Genomic DNA, 26,767 nt, shown 5'->3' on the forward strand with positions numbered 1-26,767 from the left:
CCCATTTCCAGATGGAGAGCCCAGGGCTCAGAGCTCCAGCCACCTCTTGGAACCCTGATATCTACCCCATCCCAAATGAGCTCCTTTTCATGGTTCCCCATCTTGGGAATGGCTTCGTAGTTTATCAGTCACTGGGTCAGGTGCTGTCCTTGTCCTTCCCTCTTCATCAGCTTTCACAGCCTGTCAGTCCCTGACTCCGTTCTTCCAGCTCTACCTCTGTCCACCCTTCCCTTCTTTCCACCCACAATCTAGGCCCAGCTTAGACCTCATCCTCTCCCACCTGGACCACAGCCCCAGCCTTCTCCCCACCTCCTACCTCAGCCCCACCCCATTATTCATCCCCTACACAGGCTCACAAGGTCTCTTCCCCACCCTGAGTTGTTTCTGTCCCTTCTATGCTTGCAGCCCTTTCTTGGGCACTTAGGAGTAAATTTCAAGCTGGTGTTCAAAACCCTCCATGGGCTCTTGCCCACCTCTCTACCCTATCTTTCAGCACTCTGTAGCCTCGAATCCTTCCCTGGCTCCACATCTTTTTCTTTTTAACCCTAGCAACATGGTGCTGCCTATGGCTCTCCACACACAGAGGCTCTTTCCCACCCCTTGATCTTCATACTTGTTTCCTCTGCCTGCAACATCCTCCTCAGCCCCTGCTCACTGTAACCAACCTTACCCATCTTTCAAGACTAAATGCAGGTGTCACTTATCTGGGAAGAAATCTCTAGCCTCCAGGCTCTTAGGTGCCTTTTGGGGGCTCCCGGGGCCTGAATCTACCTCTATCACTATCTGTCTTTTAATAGGTGTGATTCTGCCCCACCCTTGCTCAAAACTCTCCCAAGGAGCCTCTGTGGTGCTGAAACTGTTCTATATCTTGACCTGGGTTGGGTTTCGGTTTTGAGTGTTTACATATTCAAAAATTCATCCAACTGATACTTAAGATTTGTCCATTTATCTGTATGTAAGTTACACCTCAAACATAAATAACCCAAAACAAGCAACAAAACCTCCCAAAGCTCCCATCATTCTTGGGGCAAATCACTAAGTGTTTGTGGAGTGAACAAATGTCACACTGGTCCACTTCCTGCTGGCTGTTTGCACTGGAGCAGACATTTGTGGTCTGTGTCTGGCCCACATCTCTCTCTCCCTTTCTGCTGTGAGAGGTGCTTGGTCTCCCTTGCAGTGAGGGGTGATGACGCCAAACCATCTGGCCAACAAGACATAAACACAGGTCTGCTGCTGGCTCTGGGAAGGCTACTGCTTTTTTTTTTTACAAAAAAGAGGGGACACATCCCCTTCTCTCTGCAGATATGACATATGAAGCTACAATGTCAGCCATCCCCTGAGAATGAGGGAAGGGCCAGGAGGATCACAGAGTCACAGCGCGCTGGCCCCGAGGCTGTAGAGACTGAGCTGTGGGCTTACCGCTGTTCTCCAGGCTTGTTTTGTGAGGAAAATAAAACCCTAGTACTTACTCCGTTATTGGGCGTGTTTTGCTACTGTCAAGAAATATAGTTGTCAACATCAAAAAACCAAGACTTCACCTAAAGACCCCATACAGGAGTGTAGATCCTGCAATACCGCAGGATCTCCGTACTGGGATAATCCCAGATAACAGTGGCACAACAGGAATAACAGTAAAAAGAGCCGAAGAAATTCACTGAACTAGACATTGCTCTGAGGGAATGGGGAGCATGGCTCACACTGGGGGGGGGGCGAGGTAGCAGAGCTGAAGGTGGGGCCAAGTGGGGGGTGGGGACTGGCCCAGCAGCAGGATGGAGAGCAGCAGCAGCAGCAGGAGACCCAAGACAGGTGCCGGAATCAGCGGGTGCCCAGTGACCCTGATGGGGTGGCAGGACAGTGCTTAGGGTAGGGCCCAGGGGAGCCCAAGCACCCTGATGTGTGACCACCACCTTCCTTCTGGTGATGCCTTGGGGCTCACCTGAGCTGCTGGGGGTGCAGGGGGCACAGGCAGACCTTGCCCCAGACTGGTCTCCTTACTGGGACCAGCTTCTTCTCCACAGGTACCAGGGCTTGCTGCAGGTCTGGTGGGGCAGGGCTGCTAGAGAGAAAGGAGGACAAGGCAATCACACTAGACTTTGTCCCCAAGTGCCCTCCCAGTCTCTGTGGGTCCTGGTACCTCTCAGGAGGGCTTCTTGGAATGTCTCCAGTGTGAGGGTCTCCCAGAGGGATGAAGAGATCAGCCTGGAAGGACAAAGGAGGTGACAAACTTGAGACACAGAGTCCTGGACAGAAGTGACCCCATGGAAGGGGGTGGAACACAGTGAATGGTTCAATGTATGAGCTTTCCCAAAACACACTGCTGGGTTGGGGTCCCAGCTCTGCCAGCTTCTGGCCATGTGTCGTTTGGCATGTCACCCCACTTCTCCATGCTCCACTTTCAACACCTGCTGGACAGGGAAAATGACAGTATCCACCTCACAGGTCTGAAGTGGAGACTGACTGAGTGAATATGGGTTAAAAAAAAAGTGGGAGGGGGCTCAGAACTGTGCCTGGCACACAGTGAATGCTCAATAACTGTGTGAGCTACTCAAGTTGATTATTTCCACTTCCATTGGATTCTGGAAGTATCCAATGGCAATAAAAATAAAGTAATAAAGAATAACAGGACACCAGTCCCAGGCACCACCTTCACCATTGTCACCTACTGTGTGCCTGCTCTGTGTGAAGCCTGGAGTCAGGCCCTTTACAACATGATCCTTAACCCTCACCCAACCCTGAGAGCTGGATGAAGATCATTCACCATGCCAGCTTGAGAACCAGAGGTGGGGCCCAGGCTCCACAGTTGTGGCAGGAAGGAGGTGGGCTTTGGGGTTAAGATGTTCAGAGAGACCATCTTGGATGGTGTGGACCCTGAAGGGTGCCAGGTGCCCGGAACGGCCTGGCACACATTTGGCTCTCAAATCCTCAGCCGAGGACTGCAGGCTCCTTACCTCATTTCCTTCCCTCCCTTTCCTTGCCTAAGAATGGGGATTGTCGCCTGCTGCTTTGAGGAGCAAAGGATCCAGCGTGTGTGGTGCTGGGCAGGGGGGTGCTGTGCCTTGTGCCTTGAGGGAGTTCTGAGGCTGGCTGGGGAGAGGGAGGGTCCAGCCCCTTCCTGTGTGTGGGCGTAAGTACGTGTGCACTTTCGCAATCCGGGGGTGTAGCCACGTCTGTGGTGCAGCGGTTGCAGCCGTGTGTGTGCTTGGGGGGTCCCCTGGGAACATTCTGGCCGCCCACTGGCCTGCAGGCCACCACCTGCAGCACCATCCGCTCTCATTAGCTACAGTGAGGGCCTTGTTATCTCTTGGCCAAATGATTTTTCTGTCTGTTCAGGGGAAGTGGGGGTGTGGGTGGGAGCTGGGGAGGAGCTGTGATGACATCAGTCCCCTCAAAGGGCCTGGAGTAGATGGGGACTGGGGAAGGGTACTGGGGACTGCCTACCGTGACCTGGATCTCTGCTTCCTCCTCTTCCTCTCTTCTGGGCAACCTGGGGCAACAATAATGTCACTGTAAGCATTTTCCCTCAGCCTGACTCCCATTTGCCCACTGAAGGGCTCAGGGGAACCTTTAGAGCTGGGGTTTTGAGGAGGATGGACCTGGGGTCTGTGACCTCAAAAAGGGGACAAGGGTCTCTTCATCTCACTGGCTTTCTCAGTTGCTACTTTTCTAGTTGATTCCCTAGGTAGGAGCCGAGGCTTCTAGCTCTCACTCCCCAAAACACCTAAGGCCTGTGTAGACCCTGTCCCCTACTTCCTGCCTGCTGGGTTGCACCATTTTCACTCAGTCTCAGTTTTACTGGGTCTTTTTTCAGAACTTGGACTCCTGAATCCAACTGTGTAAGCCCCCCTCCTATCCTAAATAATTTCTCTTAGGGATGTGAGCCTCCAGCCTCTGCCCCTCCTAGGGTCACAGCTGCCTGAGTTCCTGAAATGCCTCTTTGGAGACTCAGGCCTCAAGCTGCCCAGATGCTCCTTGGAGACTCAGATGTCCACACTACCAGCCATCACCTTCACTGGGGACAAGGTATTTGACCCTCCACAGTTTTAGATCTAACATCCTCAGGATACAGCTGTTATCTCAACTAGCATCCCAAAAGGCAACCAGACCCTCTCCAGGTTCAAGCCCTTATCTCTAGTCACTTCTAGGGCCACAGGATTTCACTACCTCCCTGCGCTCCCAGCTTCCCAATCTGTGTATCATACTGCCCCTGTCCCTGGAAACTCAGATGTCCAGCCCCTGCCCCTGCTGATGCTTAGACCCTCCTCCCATCCATTTCCTGGTGACTGAGGAGAGGTCACAGCTCTGGAGCCCCCATCCCACCCAGTATGAGCTTTCCCAAACAAGTCCAATTAGAGCTCCTGGCAAGCAGCTTCACTAGTTGCTACAGCTAGGAGGAGTCTGAAAGAGAGGAGGGGAGAGGGTGGCATCACAGGAAACCAGAGGCCCCAAAGCCAGGGCCCCAAAGAGGGTTGGTACAGATATTTAGTGCTTTCTCTATCTTCAAAGGCCTGCACAGGAGCCTCATAACAATCCCAGGGCTGGGGCTCCACGGCATTATGCCGAATGCTCCCACCATCCTCTATCACAAAAGGACTGAGCTTGGATTTGAACTCCAGGTGTCTGATTCCAGAGCCTTCATAATCTCCCAACTGCCTGGGTGCTCCCCAGGGGCCCAGTCTGGGTCTCATTTATTCCAGGGTTCCCTAGAGACCTTGGAGAGATATGTTCAGTGAGTGGCTGAGTGACTGAGCTGTCCCATCTTCCTGACAACCGTTGTCTTTTATCCAAGAGTCTCCTATATGAATACCATTCTTGAAGGACCCTTCAGGCATCACCTCCCCAGGAAGCCCTCCCTCCATCCCAGGTGGGGTCAGGTGCCAGCTGTCTTCCTGGAACTATATGAGTCAGGGCTGTTTCCCCCTAGGCGGGGAGTCACTGAGGGCAAGGCTGGATCTGACTCATCCTGGTTCACAGGCCCAGGTTCGGCTCAGCATGAGTAAATGAATGAATGAATAAATGAGTGATAAGAGGCTCCTTCAGGGCTCTTCTAGTTCTGTACTCCATCTGACTGAGAATTGGGTGTCACCTCGAGGCAGAAGAATGGGTTTAGGAGGATCAGGCTTCTTACCACATTGACTGCTCCTTCCTTCCTTCATGAGGGTATGCTGGCTCTCCTTGGAAGTTTCTCTGTGAGGGAAAAAAGTTAGGTCTCCCAGGCTGCAACACCTCAGACACCAAACACACCATCTTCAAAAATCTGCCCTCCTCTTGGGCCCCCTCCTCGGGGACAGATCTATACCCCCCCTCCCCAGAAACCAAACCTGGAGCATTATTCTGGACCCTACCAAGCCCTTTTTGCTTCTTCAGGACCCAGGAGTCCAGATCCTCCAAACTTTTAAACTTCTCACCTGGGCTCAGTGTTCCTCTTTCAAACCCCATTCTCCTCCCAGGTTCCCAGGCTTGAGATGGCCCCATCATCTGCTCTCTCTCAGGACCAAAGCCCCTCTGTTTTCTCCAGAGAATCTTATCCTATGGCCCCAACTCAACTCAACACTCTTTTCTAAATATATCCCTGAGCTCTAGCTTTGTGCACTCACTGCTCTGGAGCAGCCCACTCCTCTCTCCATGTCCCTCACTCACCTCATAACATCACAAGATAAGTTCATTTCTTCTCTTCTCTTCCCTTTCTATCACCCTGAACCCCAGCCCAGATATCTGTCTGCAGCTCTGTCTTCCCTGCCCCAATTCTTTCTGTCCATCCCTTTTCTCCATCCAAAGGCCTGGCCAGGCTCAGGCTCCATCCTCTCCAACTGTACCATTGCCTCAGCCTCCTCTCTGGCCTCACCTCCTCAGTCCCCATGTGGCTGGCTCCAAAGGGATCTTTCTACATCCAGAGCTGCCCTGCCCCTCCCTGCTCACAGCCCTGCTGTGGCTTGATGGAGAAAGTACAATCTTTTAGCTTGATTGCCAGGGAATTCCTTTCATGATCGGGCCCCAGACTCATCTCTCACTAGTCACCCCAATTGCCCTCTATTCTCCAAACATATCCGATTTCGAACCTCCACACATACTGCTTCCACTGCTGGAAGGTCATTCTTTCCTCACACCACTTCTTTTTTTCTTCAAAATAAACTCAAGTGTCAGTTTCCCTGTGATCTCTTCCAATCTCCCACCTGACACTGGTACCCCCTCCTCTGGGCTCCCACAGGGCTCACCCCCCACCTGTAGCACACTGATCATACTGCACTGGCATGGTCCATTTGTGTGATCTCTCCACTAGGCCTTGAGTGCTAAGGGTCCTGGGTCCTGAGTGACCCAGCTCTGTGTCCCCAGGACCCAGAGCAGGCAGCACCCTGAGACCTGGGTCAGTTCTCCTGGCTGGGGTATCTGAGGGTTCATGGCAGAAGCTCATTTCCTCTGAGGAATGCAGCCCTGCCCTCCACAAGCTGTGTGAGAGTGGACATGTGATCTCTCTGAGCCTCAGTTTCCCATGAGTAGAAGGGTGAGGAATGAGGAAGCCTACCTCACAGAGAATCTGGGAGAGGTAAATGAGAAATCAAATGAGAGCATCATGTCAAAGAAAAATACAAAAGCTTCTCTCAACCGAAGGAAAAAGTGAGCAGAGAAGTGAGTTTCTCCTTTAAGGGTGGCAAACAGCTTTGAAGTGGTATAGATTTCGACAATACAGAGTTGTTTATAGAGCTGTTCAGCAATACTTTCTTTAAAAAATTTCTTTGCCCGGCCAGGTGTGGCTCAGCGGTTGAGCACTGACCTAGGATCCAGGCGATCGGGGTTCGATTCCCGTTCAGGGCACATGCCCGGGTTGCAGGCTTGATCCCCAGTTGGGGGCGTGCAGGAGGCAGCCGATCAATGACTCTCTCATCACTGATGTCTCTCTCTCTCTCCTTTCCTCTCTCTGAAATCAATAAAGATATATTTTAAAAAAAATAAAAATCTTCTGGTTGCCCTGGCCAGGTAGCTCAGTTAGCTAAATATGCCAGGGTTGCGAGTTTGATCTCCAGTCAGGGCACATACAAGAAGCAACCAATGATGCATAAATAAGGGAAACAAATCCATGTTTCTCTCTCTCCCTTCCTTTCTCTCTCTAAAATAAATAAATAAATAATAAATAAATAAATAAATAAATAAATAAATAAATAAATAAATAAATAAATTTCTTTTGGCACTAATAGATTAAAACCTCACTTTTTAGTTGTGGACATTAAAGATGAGTTGTTTCAGTTATTTCAAATGATGTAATATTATTGTACAGATAATTACAGAAGTCATAAAACAATGGCTATTGTTGAGTTCAAGATTTCATAGTGGGTTTGCTAAGGGAAATGCTTGACGTATCTTTACTGTGTCAGGAGGAACAGTTCACTTCCCACTGTAGTACCATTTTAATTATTTTATTATTTTATTTTATGATTTAGTAACTTCATTCTTTATTTTGCAATTACAGTTTACTTTCAATATTATTTTGTATTGGTTTCTGGTGCACAGCAAAGTGGTTAGACAATCATGTACTTTATAAAGTGTGTCCCCTCATATTTCCAGTACCTACCTGACTCCATACAGTTATTACAATATTATTGACTATATATTCTCTATGCTGTACTTTACATCCCATGACTGTTTTCTAACTGTATGTAGTACCATTTATTTTTTTAAAAGAGTTTATCTTTTTGGTTAATCCTCACCTGAGGATATTTTTCCATTGATTTTTTTAGAGAGAGTAGAAAGGAAGGAGGGAGGGGGAAGGAGGAGAGAGAGAGAGACACTGATTGGTTGCCTCCTGCACATGCTTCCACCAGGGCCAGGGACCAAACCTGCAACCCAGGTATGTGCCCTTGACTGGGAATTGAACCCTCTGGTCCACTGGCTGGTGCTCTAACCACTGAGCAACCCTGCAGGCCCAAGGATATGTTTTTTATTGATTTTAGAGAGAGAGGAAGGGAGAGGGAGGGAGAGAATCATTGATGTGAGAAATATCAATCAGTTGCCTCTTGTATGCACCCTGAATGGGGATTGAACCCACAACCTGGGTATGTACCCTGACAGTGAATCGAACCTGCAACCCTTCAGTGTATGGGACGATGCTCTAAGTAACTGAGCCACACTGGCCACACCATTTTAAATAAGGTGATTTCTGACAGTGTTTCCTAAACAACCACCACCACAAAGAAATTTATGTGTTTGCTATCTTCACTTTTGTCTACCACACTAGCAGGCCAGTCCCTAGAGGGCAGGGACAGTGTCCTGTCTGGCTTAGGCTCCCTGTTCCTCAGTGGTTGCTCAGTGAACATTTGCCTATTGAATGGGGAACAGTGCAGGCACATGGAGTCCCAGGTCCTTTTCCCAGCTCTGGACTCCACTGGTCTCACAGCCCCTCCTCCCATGCTCACCTGTCCTTCAGTTGGGATTTCAGGTAGAAACTCAGCTTCCTCATCACTCTCATTGATGCCCTCCTCCCACCGCCATACCCCACACAGAGGGCTGGAGAGATTGGTGGCTGCCTCTTCTTCTTTCTGGGAGAAAAGTTGTTTCTGAGGTCAGGGAGGGCCAGATTAAGGCAGAAGGCAGGTCAGAGATGGGGATGGAGATGGGCTGATGTGTGGAGATGGGAGGTGGAAGGGAGCTGATATGAGGCTGGGCTGGGGAGTAGGTGGAGGCAGGACCCAAGAAGGGTTTGGTGCCAGGACCAAGAACTGGATTAGGGATGAGATTAGGACAGATGGTCTTGAGGAGAAATGGGGTAGGGTGAGAGTCAGGGCTGGGTCAGAGTTGCAGCTCGAGGTGGGTTGGGGTGTTCCTAGGGGTGCCAGGCCCACCTGCTGAATGGCCTGGATCTCCATGCCCAGTGATGGGGACAGCAGCTTGGTCCAGTCCACTCTTCTCGCCTGAGACCCTTTGGGTAGCCTGGCCACACAGTCAGGAGGGGGAAGGCTTCTGTGCCTGCCCACCACCTGTCCGTTGGCCTATGCTTGGGGTTGCCACCCTGCCCACCTTGGGGCTGAAGGCTGGGGGTCCCTGCTCTTGGGCTCTCCTCCTGCCTCCTCCACCCCTCATGTTCCACTCACTCATCTGGCCCCTTATGGATCTGACTCAGCTGCTCCTCCAGGTGTGAGATTTCCAGCCTCAGTTCCTGCAAAGGAGGGAGGGAGGGACACCTGGCTTTCCATTCTTCCCCCACCCCCACCCCTAGGCTCCTCTTCCAAGGTCAATTCCACTCCCCTGACTTCTTTGGGCTCCTCAAGAGACATATTGCCAAGGGACATGGGGAAGAAAGCAGTGAAAGAAACTTAAGGAGGCCAGCGAGAGAGAGCAGCAGGAACCCAAAAGGTAACCTGGCAGCCAGGAAAACTAAGCAAAGGGAGGCAGAGACAGTCACATGGAACAAAACACAGATGGACACAGGCTCACAGAGAGACAAGAGACACACCAAGTGTAAGAGACTCATAAAGACCAGGGACAGAGAGAGGAGTCGCCTTGGGAGACAGACTAGACACAGAGAGGGGCTGAGGCAAGAATCTAAATAAGCCAGGCAGATACACATAGAGATAAGGAAGGGAAATGCAGTGAGGAGACACCCACAGAGAATAAAAGTGAAGGGAAAACATACACAGAGTGAGAGAAAGGAAAGACAAAGTGAAAAGGCAGAGAGACGGAGAGAGAGAGAGAGGGACACACAGACAATGGAGATGGAAGTGAGATGAGAAGACTTGGGACACAACTGACAGGGACAGAAAGAGGCAGTATATCTTGGAGATGGTAAGAGAAGTGGGGAGAGTAAGGCCACACAGGGGGCCACCAAGGGCGGGTGAAGGAGCCTGGGTTACCTGGGTTGTTGTTCTGTACTCTTCCAAGGTCTTGGCCAGACTCTCTGCGTGGCAAGTGCACTGGAAAAGCCCAAAGCCGACTGAGACTGGGCTCAATCCCACAAAGACAAAGACTAGGAGTGGGGGTGTGGGGTGTGGGGTGGAGGGCAGGGTGAGCTTGGGGGAAGGGCTAGGGCCTGAGGGACAGCACCAGTTTTGGAAAACAATAGAAAAATTTTAGATTAAATGTGAAAGGCATATGCAGACGTAGGACAAAGATTTGTGGGGCTCAGGCAGTCAGTATCATTGGCTTAACACGGCAGAGATCCTTTGTGCTGGGGGAAGGGTGTAGGAGAGTTGGAGAGCAACAGAGAGGAAATAGGCCCTGAGCCATCCCAAGCCCAGGGTTAGCCATGAAAGGGGCAAGAATGGAACCACAGAACCCCTAAGACATATGGGAATCTTAGCGAGGAGTTTCCCAGCTCAGTCACAGAACCAGCAAGGCATCTTCCTGCAGGGTCATGCTTGTGATCTCAGGAAAACTCTGTGACCTCTCTGGGCTGCTTGCTTATCTAAGGATTAGAGCCAGGCAGGACTTCCCTTTCCAGACTCGGGGCAGATGGGCAGGTGCACATGGAAGCAAATGTCATCCCCACCCCAGCCCCCTCACCTCAGAGAGGTCGGTGTCTCGTTGGCAAATGAGGTGTTCACACTCATAGAGCTGCCGCTGCCAAGGAAGGAGTCTGTCCATCTGGTCTGCCTCCCAGGATGCTCCTCAGCCCTGCCCTCCCTGGGCCTGCCCACTCCCGAACCCCTCTCCTCAACCTCCCTGCAGGTCTCTGGACATCAGCTACATGGACAGGGATTTCAGTCAAGTTGCCTGGCAGCCCTGGGAACCCAAAGGCTCAATGGAAGTTCCCAGCTCTCACGGGGCCTCAGTGGCTGAAACTGGAGGTGGCAAAAATGACCCTGGGGGTAGTGGGAAGTTGTCAAGGCACTAGGGTGGGGTGGTACCTTCAAAATATCCTTCTCCATGGCCAGCTCCTCAGTTCTCCTCTTCACTCCATCCCGCTCGGCCAGTAGCTTCCCATTCTGGAAGGAGGAAGGGCCAGGTATATTCACTTCAGCAAACGGCAACACTAATACTCATAACTGACATTTGCTGACACTCGATGTGCATCAGGCCTCATGCTAAGCACTTTATATGTTTTAGCCCATGTAATCCCTCTGACATCCTACGGAACTTCAGCTTTGACTTCTCTGTGCATCAGTCCATTCCTCATCCATAAGAATGAAGATAAGATAGGACCTACTTCAAGGGGTTGCTGAGGATTAAATGAGCTAATTGCTAACATTTACTGAGCACCTTTCATGTGTTAACTCATTTATTATCCCCTATTTTATTGATTTCAGAGAGAGGAAAGGAGAGGGAGAGAGAGAGACAGAAACATCAATGATGAGAGAGTCATTGATCGAGCCCGCAACCCGGGCATGTGACCTGACTGGGAATCGAACCCCAATCGCCTGGATCCCAGGTCGACGCTCAACCGCTGAGCCACGCCCGGCCGGGCTATTATCCCCTATTTTAAAGATAAAAGCAACTCAGCCCTGGCCAGGTAGCTCAGTTGATTAGAGCATCGTCCCCATATGCCAAGTTTGTGGGTTCCATCCCTGGTCAGAGCACATACAAGAAGCAACCAATGAATGCATAAATAAGTGGAACAACAAATCCATGTTTCTCTCTCTCTAAAAATCAATAAATAAAATTTTAAAAAGATAAAAGCAACTCAGACACTGAAAGGTTGACTGACTTGCCCCAGGTCTACAGGTGGTAATTAATGCAAATACATGTTAATAGCACAAAGTATTTAGAACAGTGCCTGACATATACCAAGTGTTTGGTAAATGTTGTATTAAAAATATTTTTATGTGGAATCTGAAGAATATAAGTGAACAAAACAAACAGACTCATAGATACAGAGAACAGACTGGTGGTTGCCAGAGGGGAGGGGGTTCTTAGGGGACTGGGTCAAAAAGGTGAAGAGACTGAGAAGTAAATTGGTAGTTACACAATAATCATGGGGATGTAAAGTACAGCACAGGAAATACAGTCAATAATATTGTAATAATTATGCATGGTGCCAGGTGGTACTGGGAATATCAGGGGACCACTTTGTAAAGTGATTGTCTAACCACTGTGCTATACACCTGAAACTAATACAAAATATTATTGAATGTAAACTGTAAGTGAAAAAAATTTTTTTAAATATTTTTTAAACTTTGGATTATAAATTTTTAACACACACAAAAGTAAAAATAGCAGTATAATGCACTCCCATTATCAATCATCTACCCTCCAGGTTTTTTGTTTTGTTTGATGTTTAACCAGATTAAAGCAAACCCCAGGATTTATATTATTTCACATGTAACTACTCTAGCATTTTATTTTATTTATTCTTTATTTTTGTTAATCCTCACATGAGGGCATTTTTTCCATTGCTTCATTGCTTTTCAGAGAGGGTGGAAGGGAGGACGGGAGAAACATTGATGTGAGAGAGACATATCGATTGGTTGCCTCCTGCACACACTCTGACCAGTTATGGGGAGTGAACCCACAACCCAGGTATGTGGCCTTAATTGAACCCACGACCCTTTGGTGCACAGGCTGATGCTCTAACCACTGAGAAACACCAGCCAGGGCTACTCCAGCATTTTAATCTACTTAAGGGACCTTTCCTTTAGCAAAATCACAATACCTACCATTATCATTCTTTTATTTTTATTTTTTTAAAATATATGTTTATTGATTTCAGAGAGAGGAAAGGAGAGGGAGAGAGAGAGAGAGAAACATCAATGATGAGAGAGTCACTGATCGAGCCCGCAACCCGGGCATGTGCCCTGACCGGGAATCGAACCCCTACCACCTGGATCCTAGGTCGACGCTCAACTGCCGAGCCACGCCCGGCTGGGCCCATTATCATTCTTAACAAAATCAATAATAATTCCTTGGGATCATCTTATACCCAAGTTGTGTTCTTCTAAAATTCTGGTTGTCTCTCAAATGTTTCACATTTACTTTGTTTGAATGAGGATCCACAGGCTTTTGGTTGAAATGTCTCAATTATTATCTGAGTGACCCCCCACCTTCCAATCCTGGCACTTTTTTGGGTCCTTTTGTGGAAGAAACCAGGTTATTTGTCTTATAGAAATTGGTGTATTTGGATTAGGTTTATTGAGTTCTCGTTCCCTATGGTGATGTTCACCATGTCCCTGCGTCTTCTAGGGGGTAGTCCCAGGGCCTTGTCCAGACTCTTGTTCAACTTTTTGGCAGGCAGATTTCACAGGTGCTGCTATACATGTCATAATATATCATTCAGGAAGAATGTAATGTCCTAACAATGTTTTCACTGCCATTATCTCCAATTTTACAGAGGAAATTCAGGATTGAAGAGGTTAAAAAACTTGGCCAAGGTCACATGGTAAGTGGCCTCAAACCCAAATCTGATTCCAAATCCTGCCCTTACAACCCCAAGACTCTCCTCTGAGCCTGATGAAGCCTTGGCTGAGAATGGGGAACCAGATTAATCTCCTGTACCAAGCTCATCACTTGAGGTAGAAACCAACGCAGAAGCTGATGATAAGGTGTGGTGAGGTGGACTCTGATGAGGACTGGGGCCTGGGCCTGCTGGCAGTCCTCATGAAGGGCTTCCTGAGGAGGCAGTGCCAGGGGCAGAATCCTCAAGGCTGAGGAGTTATTGGGGAAAAGAAGGGGCCAGGAGAGAGCAGTGGGCAAGGCCACTATGAAATGGGACTGAGAGTAAAATGGCCCAAATTCCATTCTGGAGTTTCTGGGCACCAAAAGTCCAGCAAGTTGTAGAGTTTTGATGAGGTCGTCATGGAGGAAAGCATTTCTAGGCATGGAGGCAGTTGATTTCCCTTGCCACGTCCCTGGTACTGGTGCCCCCGGGGATACCAAGGCCAGCTCCTCCTCTTCTCTAGCCCGCCTTGGCTGCAAGTCCTCTATCAGCTACCCTCCCTCCCTCTCAGTCCCAGCTAGCCTGGACTGCCAGGTGAAGGGCAGAGGAAGGACGGATTGGCCAGGAATGCTGTGTCAACATCTGTCCACCTGGTTGGGATTTGCAGGCTGGATCCTGGGCTACTCGGCAGGGAACCTGGTTACTCAGCCGCTCCTGCCTTCTTCTGCAGTAACCTGAGCTCTGCTCTGTAGGTTCTCCGTAGGAAAGCTGAGTGTCTGAGTGTCCCTTACTCCAGCATTATTCTACTGTAACTTGAGAACTCGATCTATAGATGCTCTGTAGGCAGCTGACAATGAGGAGAAAGGTGGAGGGGAGGGATCCAAGAATAGCTCCAGTTATTGAGCGCCTAGGATGTCCCAGGCGCAGCTCAAGGCACTGGACCTGGCAGCAGGCCTTCTGGGCTAGGAAGAGGCAGAGACTGCTGGCTGCCATTCACCGTGCTTATTCCTTCTTCTGCTTTCATTGGGGGTCCCCTACCCATGTAGGCAGGTGGGTCTCAGCCTCAGCCCTGGGGGTGAATCAAGATGGAAATCCTGGCAGATTCAGGAGACTGGGCAGCAGGCCTTTTCCCCCTCTAAGAGGCTGAGGATATTCTCCCAGCCTCCCTGGTGACTGGTTTGGTGGTGGCAGTGGGTTGTCATGTGATCCAGTTCCATCAGTGACATGTAAGAGAGGTCTGCTGGGGTGGAGGGTACAGTGGGGTACTCCTGGAAAAGCTTTTCCTTATGATGAAAAGAGAGAGCCACGAGAGGAGCATATGCTGGGCCCTTTGTCCCTCTTTATCCTACTTTGAATGAGAACATGAAGTTGGGAGATGTTGCAGCCCCCTGGGATCACGAGGACAGACAGACAGACAAACAAGACAAAGAGCTGCCAAACCAACCCAGAAACCTTCAAAACCTCTTGTTAATCAGCATTCTGGACCCATCAGGGGCTATATTACCCATGACAGGGAGCGGCTTGGCTATAATCATTTGCCACTTTGGTCAAAGAGATATAAGAGGGAAGTTCTGCCAGGGGCTTTAGGGAAAGCCCCTTTTCTTAAAAAGAGAAGTTCTAGAAGAAACAGTCACATCCTGTCTGTATCCCATGCCTCATCCTGCAGCAAGATTCCCATAGCCTCATGGAAGGGAATTTTCATGGAAGAGCCAGAAAACAATAGTAGAAAAATTTTAGATTTAAATGTAAAAGCTACATGCAGACGTAGGACAAAGATTTATGGGGCTTAGGCAGAGTCAGTATCACTGGCTTAACTGGGCAGAGATCCTTAGGGCTGGAGGAAGGGTGTAGGATAGTTGAAGAGAGCAACAGAGAGAAAATAGGCCCTGAGCCATCCCAAGCCCAGGGTTGGCCATGAGGGGTCAAGAATGGAACCATAGAATCCCTGGGATGTCTGTGAATCTGAGAGAAGTGGTTCCCAGCTCAGTTGCAGAACCAGCAAGGCATGAGAATAGAATAGAAATAGCCGTGTGAGTTGTTGAGGCAGAGAGGGCCCAGGGAGGCCCCCATGGCCACAGTCACAGGAAAGCAGCTAACCTTTGCTGTGCCCCCAGAAGGGTATAAAAGTGGCTGAGTGAGAACCTCAGCGGCCTTTACAGGGGCCACCACCAGCAGATGCAGTGAGGACTGTATGTCCAGAGACTAGAAGGCAATGCCAGCCTCCCAATGGATGCCGGCGTGCAGTGGTGACTAAGGCCAAGGACCAGATGGGACTACGAACATCAATCTTGTCCAGCAGAGAGAACAGATGTTGAGCGAGGTCTGCTGCCTCCTGGAGCACTAAGGTGCTGCCTGAGTCTCCAGCAACTTAGATGCCACCTTGTGGGGGGACAGCGATGAGATTCATCATCAAGTGATGAGTTTCAATTTCCACCTAAAAGGACTAGGTACACCCAGAATTAACTCAGGGGATGTTTTCTGTCTCAGAAAGAATGTGGCTCAAACCAGACGTGAGGTTCAACTGGGCCTGTTCATATTATGTGCTGGACTCTGGGCTAAAAGCAGTTATTTAATTCCCATAATAACCCTGCTGAAGAGATACCCTTCTCCATTCTTAGAAAATAAAACTAAGGCCCTGGCCGGGTGGCTCAGTTGGTTGGAGCATTGTCCTGTACACCAAAAGGTTGCAGGTTTGATTCCTGGTCAGAGCATATACCTAGGTTGCGAGTTCGATGCCTGGTCAGGGTGTATATGGGAGGTAGCTGATTAATATTTCTCTCTCACATCGATATTTCTTTCTTTCTCTACCCCCCCTTCCTCTCTCTCTCAAATCAATAAAAACATATCCTCGGGTGAAGAATATAAAAAAAACAAAAGCCCGGCCAGCGTGGCTTAGCGGTTGAGCATCGACCTATGATCCAGGAGATTGAGGTTCGATTCCCAGTCAGGGCATATGCAGGGTTGTGGGCTCGATCCCCAGTAGGGGGCATGCAGGAGGCAGCCGATCAATGACTCTCATCATTGATATTTCTCTCTCTCTCCCTCTCCCTTCCTCTCTCTGAAATCAACAAAAATATATTTTAAAAAAAGAAAGAAAAGAAAAAAGGAAAGGAAAGGAAAGGAAAGAAAGAAAAGAAAAGAAAAGAAAAGAAAAGAAAAGAAAAGAAAAGAAAAGAAAAGAAAAGAAAAGAAAAGAAAAGAAAAGAAAAGAAAAGAAAAGAAAAAAGAAAACTAAGATTGGGAAGGGGCAGTCACATGCCTAAAGGTTGCCTGTCATGTAAGTGGCAGAGATGCAACTTGTACTCAGTGCTAACTTCAAGGCCTTTGTTCTTTCCAGCATTAAAAAAATACTAATATATGAACAACACTAGCTAATTTTTAGTAAGCACTTCCTATGTGTCCTGCCTTGTGCACAAGGCTTTACAAGCATCCTTGTTTAAATCTCACACAACCCAATGAGGGAGATTCTATCATTTTACCCCTTTTTACAGGTGAGGACACTGAGGCACAGAGTGGGGACCTATGCTTATGTAGGTAGCCTCAGTTGAACCCAGGCCGTCTACCCCGTGCCCTACACTCTGACCAACTGCGGCAGTTCTCGCATGCAGTGACGTGACCTTCAGAAACATTCACATGTTATTGTGATCCTGGGTTCTCCCTCCCCAGACTGAAGGGTGTTTGGTCTGCAGGCTGCTGGGGGTGTCTGAGGCACACAGGGTAGGACAGGAGAAGAGGTCGGGGTGGGCACTGGGCCTCAGCTCACCTCCTCCTGCAGAGACTCCATTTCAGCCACCAGATGCTGCTGCTCCTTTTCCTGAGAGAGGATAAAGGCTTCTTTTGGGGCTTCCTTGCCCCCATATTGCCCTTCCCCCACCCCTAGGATCACAACTCAGGCCTGAGTCACTGAGGAGCAGGATTGGGGAATGGGTCTGGGGAGCCCTGATGGCTCCTGCTGTCCCCTTTGTTTTTAGAGGAATGGCAAGTAGACCTGGCCTCAAAGTCTGAGGCAAGCAGGACTTGGAGGGACAGAGGAAGCCTGGGTGACCTCTGCTCTTCCCATTCCACAGTCAGGCTCTGTTGCTCAGGCTCCAAGAAAGGGAGAAGGAAGAGGACACGTGCCCCTTGCCCAGAACCTACTGTCTGCCGGGCCTGCGCCAGAAGACTGCGATTCTGTTCCTCCAGGCTCTTGGCCAGACTCTTCAGGTCCTCCAGCTCCTCATCCATGGCCTTGGCAAACTGCAGAGCCTGCTGGGTACTGAGTATGGGCAGGGACACGTGGGCCATGAGAAAGAGGAAGAGGGATCCATTTAGAGACAGAAGCAGCAGAGAAATCCCAGACAGAGACCTAGAGATAGAGGGGGATGGAGACCCACAGAGAAGAGACTCAGAGAAAAAAGGGGGGAAAGAACTGAGCATGGGGAACAGAGACCAGTTTCTACCTAAAAGATTAAGGGGTGTCAGAGGGGGAACAGGACAGACATGAGGAAGACAGAGCACAGAGAAAGAGTCTACGGAGATGGAGAATAAGAAAGGGAAGAATAAAGAGAGAAGTCTGAACCCCAGAGGCTGAGAGACAAGAATCAAGGAGAGACAAAAGAGAAAGATAAAAGACAGAAGAAAAGAAGAAAGGGACAGGTCGGGATCATAGACATGCAGCAGGAGGTACAAAGAAAGCAAGTGGAGAACGAGGCTGGGTCAGAAGGGACCCAGGGACTCAGGACGGTGGACGTGGACCCGGCCCACCTGCGGAGCTGCTTGCGCAGGGCCAAGATCTCCTCCCCGAGGCGCGCAGACCCCTCCTCGGCAGTCTCCACGCTGCGCTGCAGTTTGGCATTCTCCCCCGCCAGCCTGCGGTTACTGAGCTCCAGGTCCTCCAGGCTGCTCAACAAGTCAGCTGTGCCAAGCCTGGGGGCAGAGAGGGCCAGGGTCACCACCCACAGCCCCAGCCTCCTTTCACGGGTGACGGTAGGCGGTGAGGGTGGTGGGGAGATAGGCTCTTGTGGAGAAAGAGGAACAGGAGGGAGACTGCTCCGCTCTCCCTGAGCTGTTAGCACAGCCCGTCCCTCACCCACTCCCAAAGGACCCCAAGCCCTAGCCAGGCCCTGGGAAAGCTGGAGGGCATGGGCAGGGAGAGGGTAGAGAGGGGCCTGAGGATAGGTACAGCTCAGGTCTGGGGTCTTCGCCTCCGAAGCTCTCCAGGTTGGCTGGCTCCTCGGTGTCTGGGCATACTGGAGGGAGACAGACAGAGGATAGTGGGATCCTCAGTGATGTTAGATATTGGGGTGACCCAGGACTCTGGGCTTGTTCCTTCTCTGGCTTCCACCCTCACATTTGCTCTGGGTGATCCCATCTGCTCCCAGGGCTATAACTATACCCGACATTAGAAAAGCCTCTTGTTCATCAGTACCTTGAGCTCAGGCTGGATCTCCCACACAGCCCTGTAATTTTCATGACCAACACTGGGCAGCACCTTAGCTGCCCCCAAACCTGTTCCTCCTCCCAGTCCACCCCCCCATGCCTCACCTGGGTCCCTTGCTGCTGCTCACCCTCACAGTACAATAGGGCCCAGGCCCTGTCCCCTCCTCCCTGACCCTCTGTGCTCCACCCCATCCTGGCTCAGGCCTCGCACCCTCACCACAGCCCCCTCCCCAACCTCCTGGTCTCCAGCTTCTCCCTTCTGTCCTACCCCTACCCAGAGCTGACCCGCTCCTCCCCTGCTCACAGCCCTCCATTGACCCCCAAGCCCAATGGGAGGAGGTTCAAGGAATGCCAAGTAAGCTCTATTTTATTTGCTTTTGTTTTTATAAGGCTGGAGAAATATAACACAAACATTTGTTTATGGAGTACCTCCTGTGTATGAGGTCCTAGGGTTACAATGGTAAACAAATCAACTAACCAAACAGCAGGGCAGGTAACTAATCAGATGATCAGATTTCTACAGGAAAGGAACACAGCTCTGAGTGTGTGAGTGTGTGTGAGTGTGTGTGAGTGTGTGTGAGTGTGGAGAGCAAGGGACATTAGCCTGGGGCATCCGGGCTGGCCGTTGATGAGAGGTGGGCGGGGCCTTGTGGGGCTCTATAATAGAGCTGGTGTTAGAAGGCTTTGAGAACAACCCCAGAGGAATGAAACCCCCAAAGCTCAAGGAAGGTGGGGAGGCAGTCATGGAGGCTGCTAGAAAGCCAAACTCACAGCTCCAGGCTAGAGCAAAGGTCCCTGGGGTCCCATTCTATCCCCTGCTCTGTTGCTAAGTGGGAAGTCCCCCCACTGTCTGACCCCAGGCCAGCCCGCTTCATTCTATATAAAGCAATCTCACCAGATGGCAGCTGCTGGGAGGTCAGGGGCCCCTCGAAGGCAGTCTCCTCTTCCAGCTCTAATCCTCTATATCAAAGAGATGACGCTTAGAGCCCCCTGCAGCCACCCTCAAACCCAGCAGGGGGATTCTGGGTGGCTGGAGGAGGGGCCAGGTTAGGTGAGAGCAAGCATGGTGGGGAGGAAGGTGAAGCCAGATGGCAAGCGCCCGGGGCCAGATGGAAAAGCAGGAGGGCAAGGACTGGGATTGGAAAAGGGATGGTGAGGGGCATCTGTTAACCCCCTTTCACCCCCCTTTGCCTCCTTCCAGCCCCTTTTATGTCTGCCCCCAGACCCTCTTCACCTCCCCATCCCAGGCACTTTGTCCTTAGACTCTGCTGCTCTCCTACTCATCTCTTTGTTTTTTGTCTCCTCAGCCTCCTTCCAACTACAGGAGGTCCCTATGCCCCAGTAAACAGGTATGACATTAGATCTTAGGGAGGACTTCCCAGGTGAGGGTGGAGGTACAGGGACTTACCCATCCATCTGACAGGCAGCGATCCAGTCCCGCATGACGACCAGGAAGGTGTCCAAGTCCACAGTGGCCTGAGGGCCCTCCCTGTTGGGGTCCAGGCTGCAGGCCAGTGTTTGGAGACGTGCATCCTGGGAGCCCTGTCCTGTTACAGCCTCCAGGTAGGCTAGGACTCGGGTCACAGCCACCAGGCCTGAAGACAGAGCATACCATGGAGCAAATGGGGAGAAGTGGGAGTTGGGAACATTAGGATGACACTGGCTGGGCTGTTGGCACCCCTGCACCACAACCCAGCTGAGACAACTTGGGCAAGTCCTTTACCCTCCTCTGAGTCCACTTTTCACTTGGACTTTTTCACAAGTCATCCCTATCTCAGAGGGTAGACCAAAGAGAAACAGCTGTGCCCCACCAGGCCCACAGTAGCTGCCCTCCCACCCTCTCCCAGGCACCAAAGCCAACCCTTTTTCCTTAATGTCCCCTCACTATCCTTGCCTGAAAGGCCCCCATCCCTTATCCACTCCCTCCTGGAGCTTCCCACAATCACCCATGTCCTACAAGGCCCCCAAGAAGGGCGCTAGCCCATCCCTCTCTCTACAGCGCCCCAGTTTCCAGCCCCCATCTCTGCCCCTTATTATTCCTTCTCCCTCCCAGGCCCAGTGCTCCCAGACCCTGTCCATTTCCCTCCCACCTGTCCTCTGGGGGTCACAAGCTTCGAATGTGGAGTTGAGTATTTGCTCCTCTAAGCTGAGCAGTGTCCCTCGGCGCCCCTCCTTGGGCTGGTCCCAGAGGTATACTGAGGAGACAATAGGGTCAGTCCACCAGTGAGGAGAGGAGTGGCCAGGTCTCCTTTCTGGTAACAACTTGGGCTCCTAAAGGGGGGTGGAATTCATTTGGAGCTGCCTGGAGTTGGGACTGGTGGGGAACTGCAGGAAGCTTCGAGTGGGTGCAGCAATGTGAGGGTCTTTGAACCACCTCCCTGCCCCTCATCCTGGGGATGTGGGCCCCATCTTTTGGGCCAGGAAGTTGCCCCTGCTGTCTGATCCTTTGTGTACAATCTGCTCAGGAGCCCAGATAACAAATGAATAATCACCCTTTCCTCCTCTCTTCCTCTGCCTCCCAGGCTGTGCTTAGAGGGTAACAGAGGTGGGGGAGGGCAAAGGAGAGAGGATTCTGGGAGGAGCTAAGAGTGAAGGGGGGGCCCAGAAGCCAGGAACAATCAGATAACATCCCGGCAGCCTGGATCGATTCTGCCTGCCGCATCTCCGGTCTCCTAGCCTGCCTGGTGGGCTGGGTCTCTCTCCTCCAGGAGCTCAGAGCCCAACTGCACTACTGTGGGAAGTTGTTTCTCTTTTTGGAGCCTCAGTTTCCCCACCAGTAAAGTGGGGACAGGGTAGAGTAATCCCCATCCCCAGGGCTGGGAGGGTTAGGTCTGTGTATGTGAAGAGAGCACACATGTGCATACTGTGCACATCCCAGGGTCTGTTTGTCCACTGCTATATCCACAGTGTTTGTATAACAGGCACTCAATAAATGCTCCAAGATATAGGAGGAGATCCTCTACCCCAGGAACCACTGGGACAGCCCAGCATCTTTCTGAGGGCTGGAAGTGACCTTCAAGACTCCCTGCATGCTGGGTATAGCAGTGGGCTGAGCACAGGCTACAACATCTGGCAGACCTAGGAGCAACCCAGGCAAGGGACTCAGCCTCTCTCTGTCTCTCTTTTTTTAATCCTCGCCTGAGGATATTTTTTCCATTGCTTTTCAGAGAGTGGAAGGGTAAGAGGCGGGGGGGGAGAGGGAGAGAGAAACATTGATGTGAGAGAAACACATCAACTGGCTGCCTCCTACACACAGCCTGACTGGGGCCAGGGATGGAGCCTGCAACCAAGGTACATGCCCTTGGCCAGAATCAAACCCGTGACCCTTCAGTCCATAGGCCGACGCTCTAACCGGCTAGAGCTAGGACTCAGCCTCTCTGAGCCTCAGTTTCTTTGCCTGGAAAATAGTGGTGGTGTTCCCCCCCTCTTAGAAAATAAATGAGATAAAATCTGGAAAGGCCCTGGCAGAGGGCCTGGCATGTAGTGGAAGTTCAGTATAGAACTGAAAATTTACTCGGCCCCTCCTGAAGGTTTTGCATGCACCATGGTGGCTGCTATTATTAGCCCCACCTTACAGAAGAGGAGGCTTAGGCACAAAGAAGTCAGGAACTTGCCCAAGGTCACCTGTTCAACATATGAGTACCCTTTCTCATCCCTCTAAGCCTTCTAAGGTTCTTTGTAGCGAGCTCAAATTCAACCCCCTTGGGTTTGAGCCCATGCTCCTTGGGAAGGAGCAGGAACCCACATTTAGGGGAGACACCAGGGCCTGTGCCCAGGGCTTTCCCTGCACTCTTGTTTCTTCCTCTTACCATGCTCCATGTTATGGAGAAGGACCTCAAGGCCTAGCGAAGTCACTTTCCCAGGGCCACTTAGCCAGGGAGAGCAACACAGAGTCAACCCAGGAGGTCTGATTACAGATCACGTGTGGTCTGAGGTTCTGCCCAGGGCACTGCACGAAGATGCCACTGTGCTTCTCTCCTGTTTTCTTTCCTTCTTTTCCTTCGTCAGTGTCTCTCCCTCTCTGTGTCTCTGTGCTTGCTCTTTTCTAGTTTTCTCTTTGGCTCTTTCTCTCCATCTTCCTCCCCATCTCTCTCCCCATTATGTCCTCTCTGTCTCCATGTCCCTTGCCCTCATTTTTTTCTCTGCCTCTGTGCTTCTCTTTCCATATCTCTGTGACTCTCTTTGTTCATTCTCCAAGCCTTCTCTCTCTATCCTCTGCTGTCTCTCTGTGCCTTTCCTCTCTAGAGCCTTTCTCTGTCTCTATCTCTCCTGGGTGTGTCCCTCCCTTTCCTTCAGGAGCCTCTCAAAGCTGGCTCAGCTCTGGCCCATGGTTCCTCGGTGGCTGCACGCCCTCTGCTGGTGGCAGCGAAGTGCTCCTACCTTCCTACCAGGAAAGCCTCCAGAGGCCAAAGTCCAAACCTGAGGAACCAAGAAAAGACTCAGGCTCTGCTGCTGCTGGACACTGGGAGCCTCTAATAAAGGGGCCCTGCCTCTTTCAGAGGGTGAGAGCCTCCTCCCCCATCACACTGAGCTCCCCACTTAGCAGATGAGTTTCAGAGAGGGCAACCTAGCATCTTGCTCCTGGAGCGGCTTTCACATGCATGTGGTTTGCATCCAGTCAATTCAAGGATGTTAACTGAGGTGTCAGGCATTGTTCTAGGGTACCACCTCACTTCCTGTGGTTTGTAAGCACCTGAACTGTGGCCAGTGTGAACTGAGATGCTCTATTAGTATAAAGCACACACCAGATCTTGAAGACTTAGCATGAAAAAAATATCTCCAATCCATTTTTATATTGATTACATGATACTATTGTGGCTGTATGACATTAAATAACATCTATTATTGCCATTCATTTGGCCTGTTTCTTTTAAAATTTATTTTAAATGTGGCTACTAACAAAATTTTAAATTACAGATATGGCTGGCATGTTGGACAGTGCTGCTCTAGGAATTGGAAATACCAGGATGAATAAAGCGGACCCGGCCTGGCGGGAGAGACAGTGTGTAAACAGATAAACCAAACCTATGTCAGTGCTATGAAGAGAGGGAAAGCAGGAAAGAGGAGTGTGTGCCAGGGCAGCTGCTTTGCAGAAAGCAGAGATCTGAAGGAAGCGACGGTGAGCCTGCAATCACTGGGAAAGGGTACTCCAGGCAGGGAACACAGTTCATGCAAAGGCTTCTGCTCTGGGCTCCCAGAGCAAAGGGGATAAGGGGTCCAGACAAATGGGCAGGTTCCTTCCTTCCACCCTGCACCAAGGTGGAGCCCCAAGCCACCTCTCCCAAGTCCCCCGAGTCACAGCCTGGTGTTCGCTCACCCACTGCTCCCTCCTCATCCACCCATGGAGAAAGAGGGGCCCAGCCACCTACTTTGTGTAGCAGGGCCACCGGCGGGTCTCTCTGGTAGGTCCATGGGCCACCCTTGTTGCTCCACAGCTGCTGGAGAAGTTAACAGCCTCCCTCCATCACTGGGAGGGAAGGAAAAAAGACTGGCTGCTCTGAGAGCTCCTAGAAGGACAAGCAGGGGAATGGCCTCCTCAGACCAGCCACCTGAGGGTGGGGACCTGCCCTGCCTCACCTGTGCCCCAGGCCTTTCTGGGTTCTCAGAACCTGTTTGCCCACCCCTGTCTCCATCACAGCAGCTCCAGCTCAGACCTGTTTTATGGATTGGAGGTGTGGGTTGGGAAAGGGGGACCAGAAGAGTGGGTGGCAGAGATCAAAGTGGGGTTAGTGGGTGGGGGCCACTGCCTCTTCACCATCCCTCCTCCCCACAGCTTGTCAAGTCCCCAGCCCTGTCCTTCCTGCCCAATGACTCTGCCCTGTATCCTTCTTTCCTTCCCTACGGCCCAGGCTCCGGCCTAGTCCTCTCCCCATGGGACCTCATTGTAGCCTCTCCCCTGGTCTCCCAACCTCCAGTCTCCCACTCCAGTTCATTCCCACAGGGCCCCCGAGCTGACCTGCCCCTCCCCTGCTCAAGATTCTTCCATGGCTCCCCAGCACCCCATGGACAGAGCCTAGACTCTGGACTTGGCATCGAAGGCCCTGCCTGGCCTGGCCCCATCCAATCTCCTCACCCCAAATCACACTTGCTGCTCCAGTGACTCTGAACTGAGTGTTGTTCCCTAAACCAAGCTTGCTGTTCCCACCTCTGGGTCTCTCTGTCTGGGACACCCTCCTTGCCAGCCCTTCCAGTCTCAGCCTACATGTCTCCTCTTCTAGGAAACATTTCTAAACGAGGTGCTGTCTCTGGGTTCCCGACCACCTTGGGCTACTGACATCCCTGCCATATCAGCCTGTTTTTGAATTGCTGGTATCCCACTCGAGTTTGACCCCATCTCTCCCCTAATCCTAGCCCTCTCATGGCTCCCTAGTGCCTGCAGGAACTAAGTCTTAGCCCCTCTGGTTGGTGTTGTAGAGTGGTCCCTGCAACTTCTTGCCGGTTTTTGTCACTTTTCTCTTCATTGGCCCACCTCCAGGCCCCTCACCCTCCTCATAACCATGGGAGCTTAGCATCTTCCCATGTTCCTCCCAGGCCCAGGCCACAGTGCAGCAACATTCCCACCTATGGCCTCTGCCCTGCCCTGAGTCCCTGGAGCAGTCAGGGTCTCCCTCTTCTGTGCCCCGAAAATGCCATGTCCTGCCTACATTATAATCAGGTTGATCTTACGACTTCTTATCCCAACTCCAGGACACTTTCAAGAGCGAAAGGGATGCTATTAATGATTACACTGGATAGTAGTGCCCATCACGCTGGACTAGCACACTGGGGCAAACAAATGGTCAATGCAGGGTCCTCTGGGGCCTGTCTGTTCTCATCCCACCTGCCTAGCTCCATCTCAACAAAAACTCCCCGCACCCTGCCTTCCCTGGCACCAGATGGGGTTCACAGCTGTGCCGTGCACACTTCTTGGTGGTTTTTAGAATTCCTAGAAAAAGCCATCTTTGAGGAGAGATCCTTCCAGGGTTTGGATGACGCTGGAGGGAGCAGATGGGGAGCAATGGCCCTGGAACCTGAGTGGGGAAGGTGCCTGCAAGGGTGTTGACAGGCACAGGGAGCTTCTGACAGGGTTGAGGGAACAAACTCCTAGTGAGGGACCAAAGGAGGCTCTGGCCAGACTCAAGGGTCTTTGGAGAAAAGAATCTCAAGCAGTAGAACTCAGGGAGGAATTCTGGGAATTTTAAGGGGGTCTGGATTTCTGGGGTATCTCTGATTGGAACTCTTGGGGGGGGGTCACTGGATTTCTGGAATTTCTCTGACTGGATTTCTGGGGTATTTCTGACTGGATTTCTGGGGTTTCTCTGACTGGATTTCTGTGGGGGTTTCTGGATTTCTGGGGTATCTCTAACTGAATTTCTGGGGTATCTAACTGGCTTTTGAGGTATCTCTGACTGAATTTCTGTGGGGGTCTCTGGATTTCTGGGGTTTCTCTGACTGGATTTCTGCAGAGTCTCTGGTGATCTGAGGTATCTTACTGGATTTCTGGGTTATCTGACTGGATTTCTATGGGGTGTTATTTTCAGAGCTCTCTGATATTTGGGAGGGGAATGACAGGATTCTTGGTGGGTTTGACAAGATTTCTGGGGATCGGACAGGCTTTCGGGGGTTCTCTTTTAGGATTTGGAGAGAGGAATGGGGTCTCTGACCGGCTCTGAAGAAGTCTGAGAGAATTTCTAAAAGATTCTGACAAGATTTCAGGGGTCATCTATAAGATTCCCTGGTGGGTTCCTTTCAGGATTTCTCAGGGGATTTGGTCAGGATTTCAAAAAGGCCTTTAACGAGATATGGAAGAGGCCCTGACACCGGGGCTCCGTCCTACGACTTGGGAGTTTGTCAGGATTTCGGGAGGGGCTCTAACTGGGCTACCTCGCGCTGCCAAGGCGCACCTGAGGTCACGACCTACTCCGGGGACACAGGCGAGGGCCACGAACGACGAACGACGAACGACGACCAGCAGTCGCCTCCGGTGGAGGTGCGCGTACGCTATTCCCGCTCGAAAAGCGAAGAAAGCGGGGGGCGGGACCGAGCGCGCACGCGCGGCGTCTAAACCCCGCCTTG

At 51.1% G+C, this 26,767-nt stretch overlaps 1 protein-coding gene across 1 annotated transcript; it reads right to left on the reverse strand.

Annotated features, from left to right (window-relative positions):
* Window positions 1-972: 972 nt before the first annotated feature.
* On the reverse strand, window positions 973-26,645 carry KASH5 (KASH domain containing 5). The gene is made up of 20 exons (XM_081118880.1): window positions 26,596-26,645; window positions 24,082-24,179; window positions 20,803-20,907; window positions 20,121-20,307; window positions 19,608-19,672; window positions 18,456-18,522; window positions 18,038-18,199; window positions 17,432-17,549; window positions 17,058-17,108; window positions 10,833-10,910; window positions 10,489-10,545; window positions 9,840-9,899; window positions 9,081-9,145; window positions 8,832-8,919; window positions 8,406-8,528; window positions 5,126-5,184; window positions 3,439-3,484; window positions 2,135-2,199; window positions 1,937-2,056; window positions 973-1,835 (listed from the first exon to the last, which is right to left on the reverse strand). Exons 2-20 carry the CDS (start codon window positions 24,122-24,124, stop codon window positions 1,694-1,696), a joined length of 1,701 nt encoding a protein of 566 aa, XP_080975006.1. The 5' UTR covers window positions 24,125-24,179; window positions 26,596-26,645; the 3' UTR covers window positions 973-1,693.
* Between the last annotated feature and the right edge of the window lie 122 nt (window positions 26,646-26,767).

Source organism: Miniopterus schreibersii (assembly GCF_964146895.1).
Source record: "Miniopterus schreibersii genome assembly, chromosome: 18".
NCBI lineage: Eukaryota > Metazoa > Chordata > Mammalia > Chiroptera > Miniopteridae > Miniopterus > Miniopterus schreibersii.

Excerpts from the sequence above, each read along its gene's own strand:
- KASH5 (XM_081118880.1), bottom strand. The coding sequence starts at position 24,124 with ATGGACCTACCAGAGAGACCCGCCGGTGGCCCTGCTACACAAA. Across the intron at positions 9,146-9,839 it reads AGTACAGAACAACAACCCAG|GAACTGAGGCTGGAAATCTC; the intron begins GTAACCCAGGCT and ends CCTCCTTTGCAG. Across the intron at positions 8,529-8,831 it reads AGATCCAGGCCATTCAGCAG|AAAGAAGAAGAGGCAGCCAC; the intron begins GTGGGCCTGGCA and ends CTTTTCTCCCAG.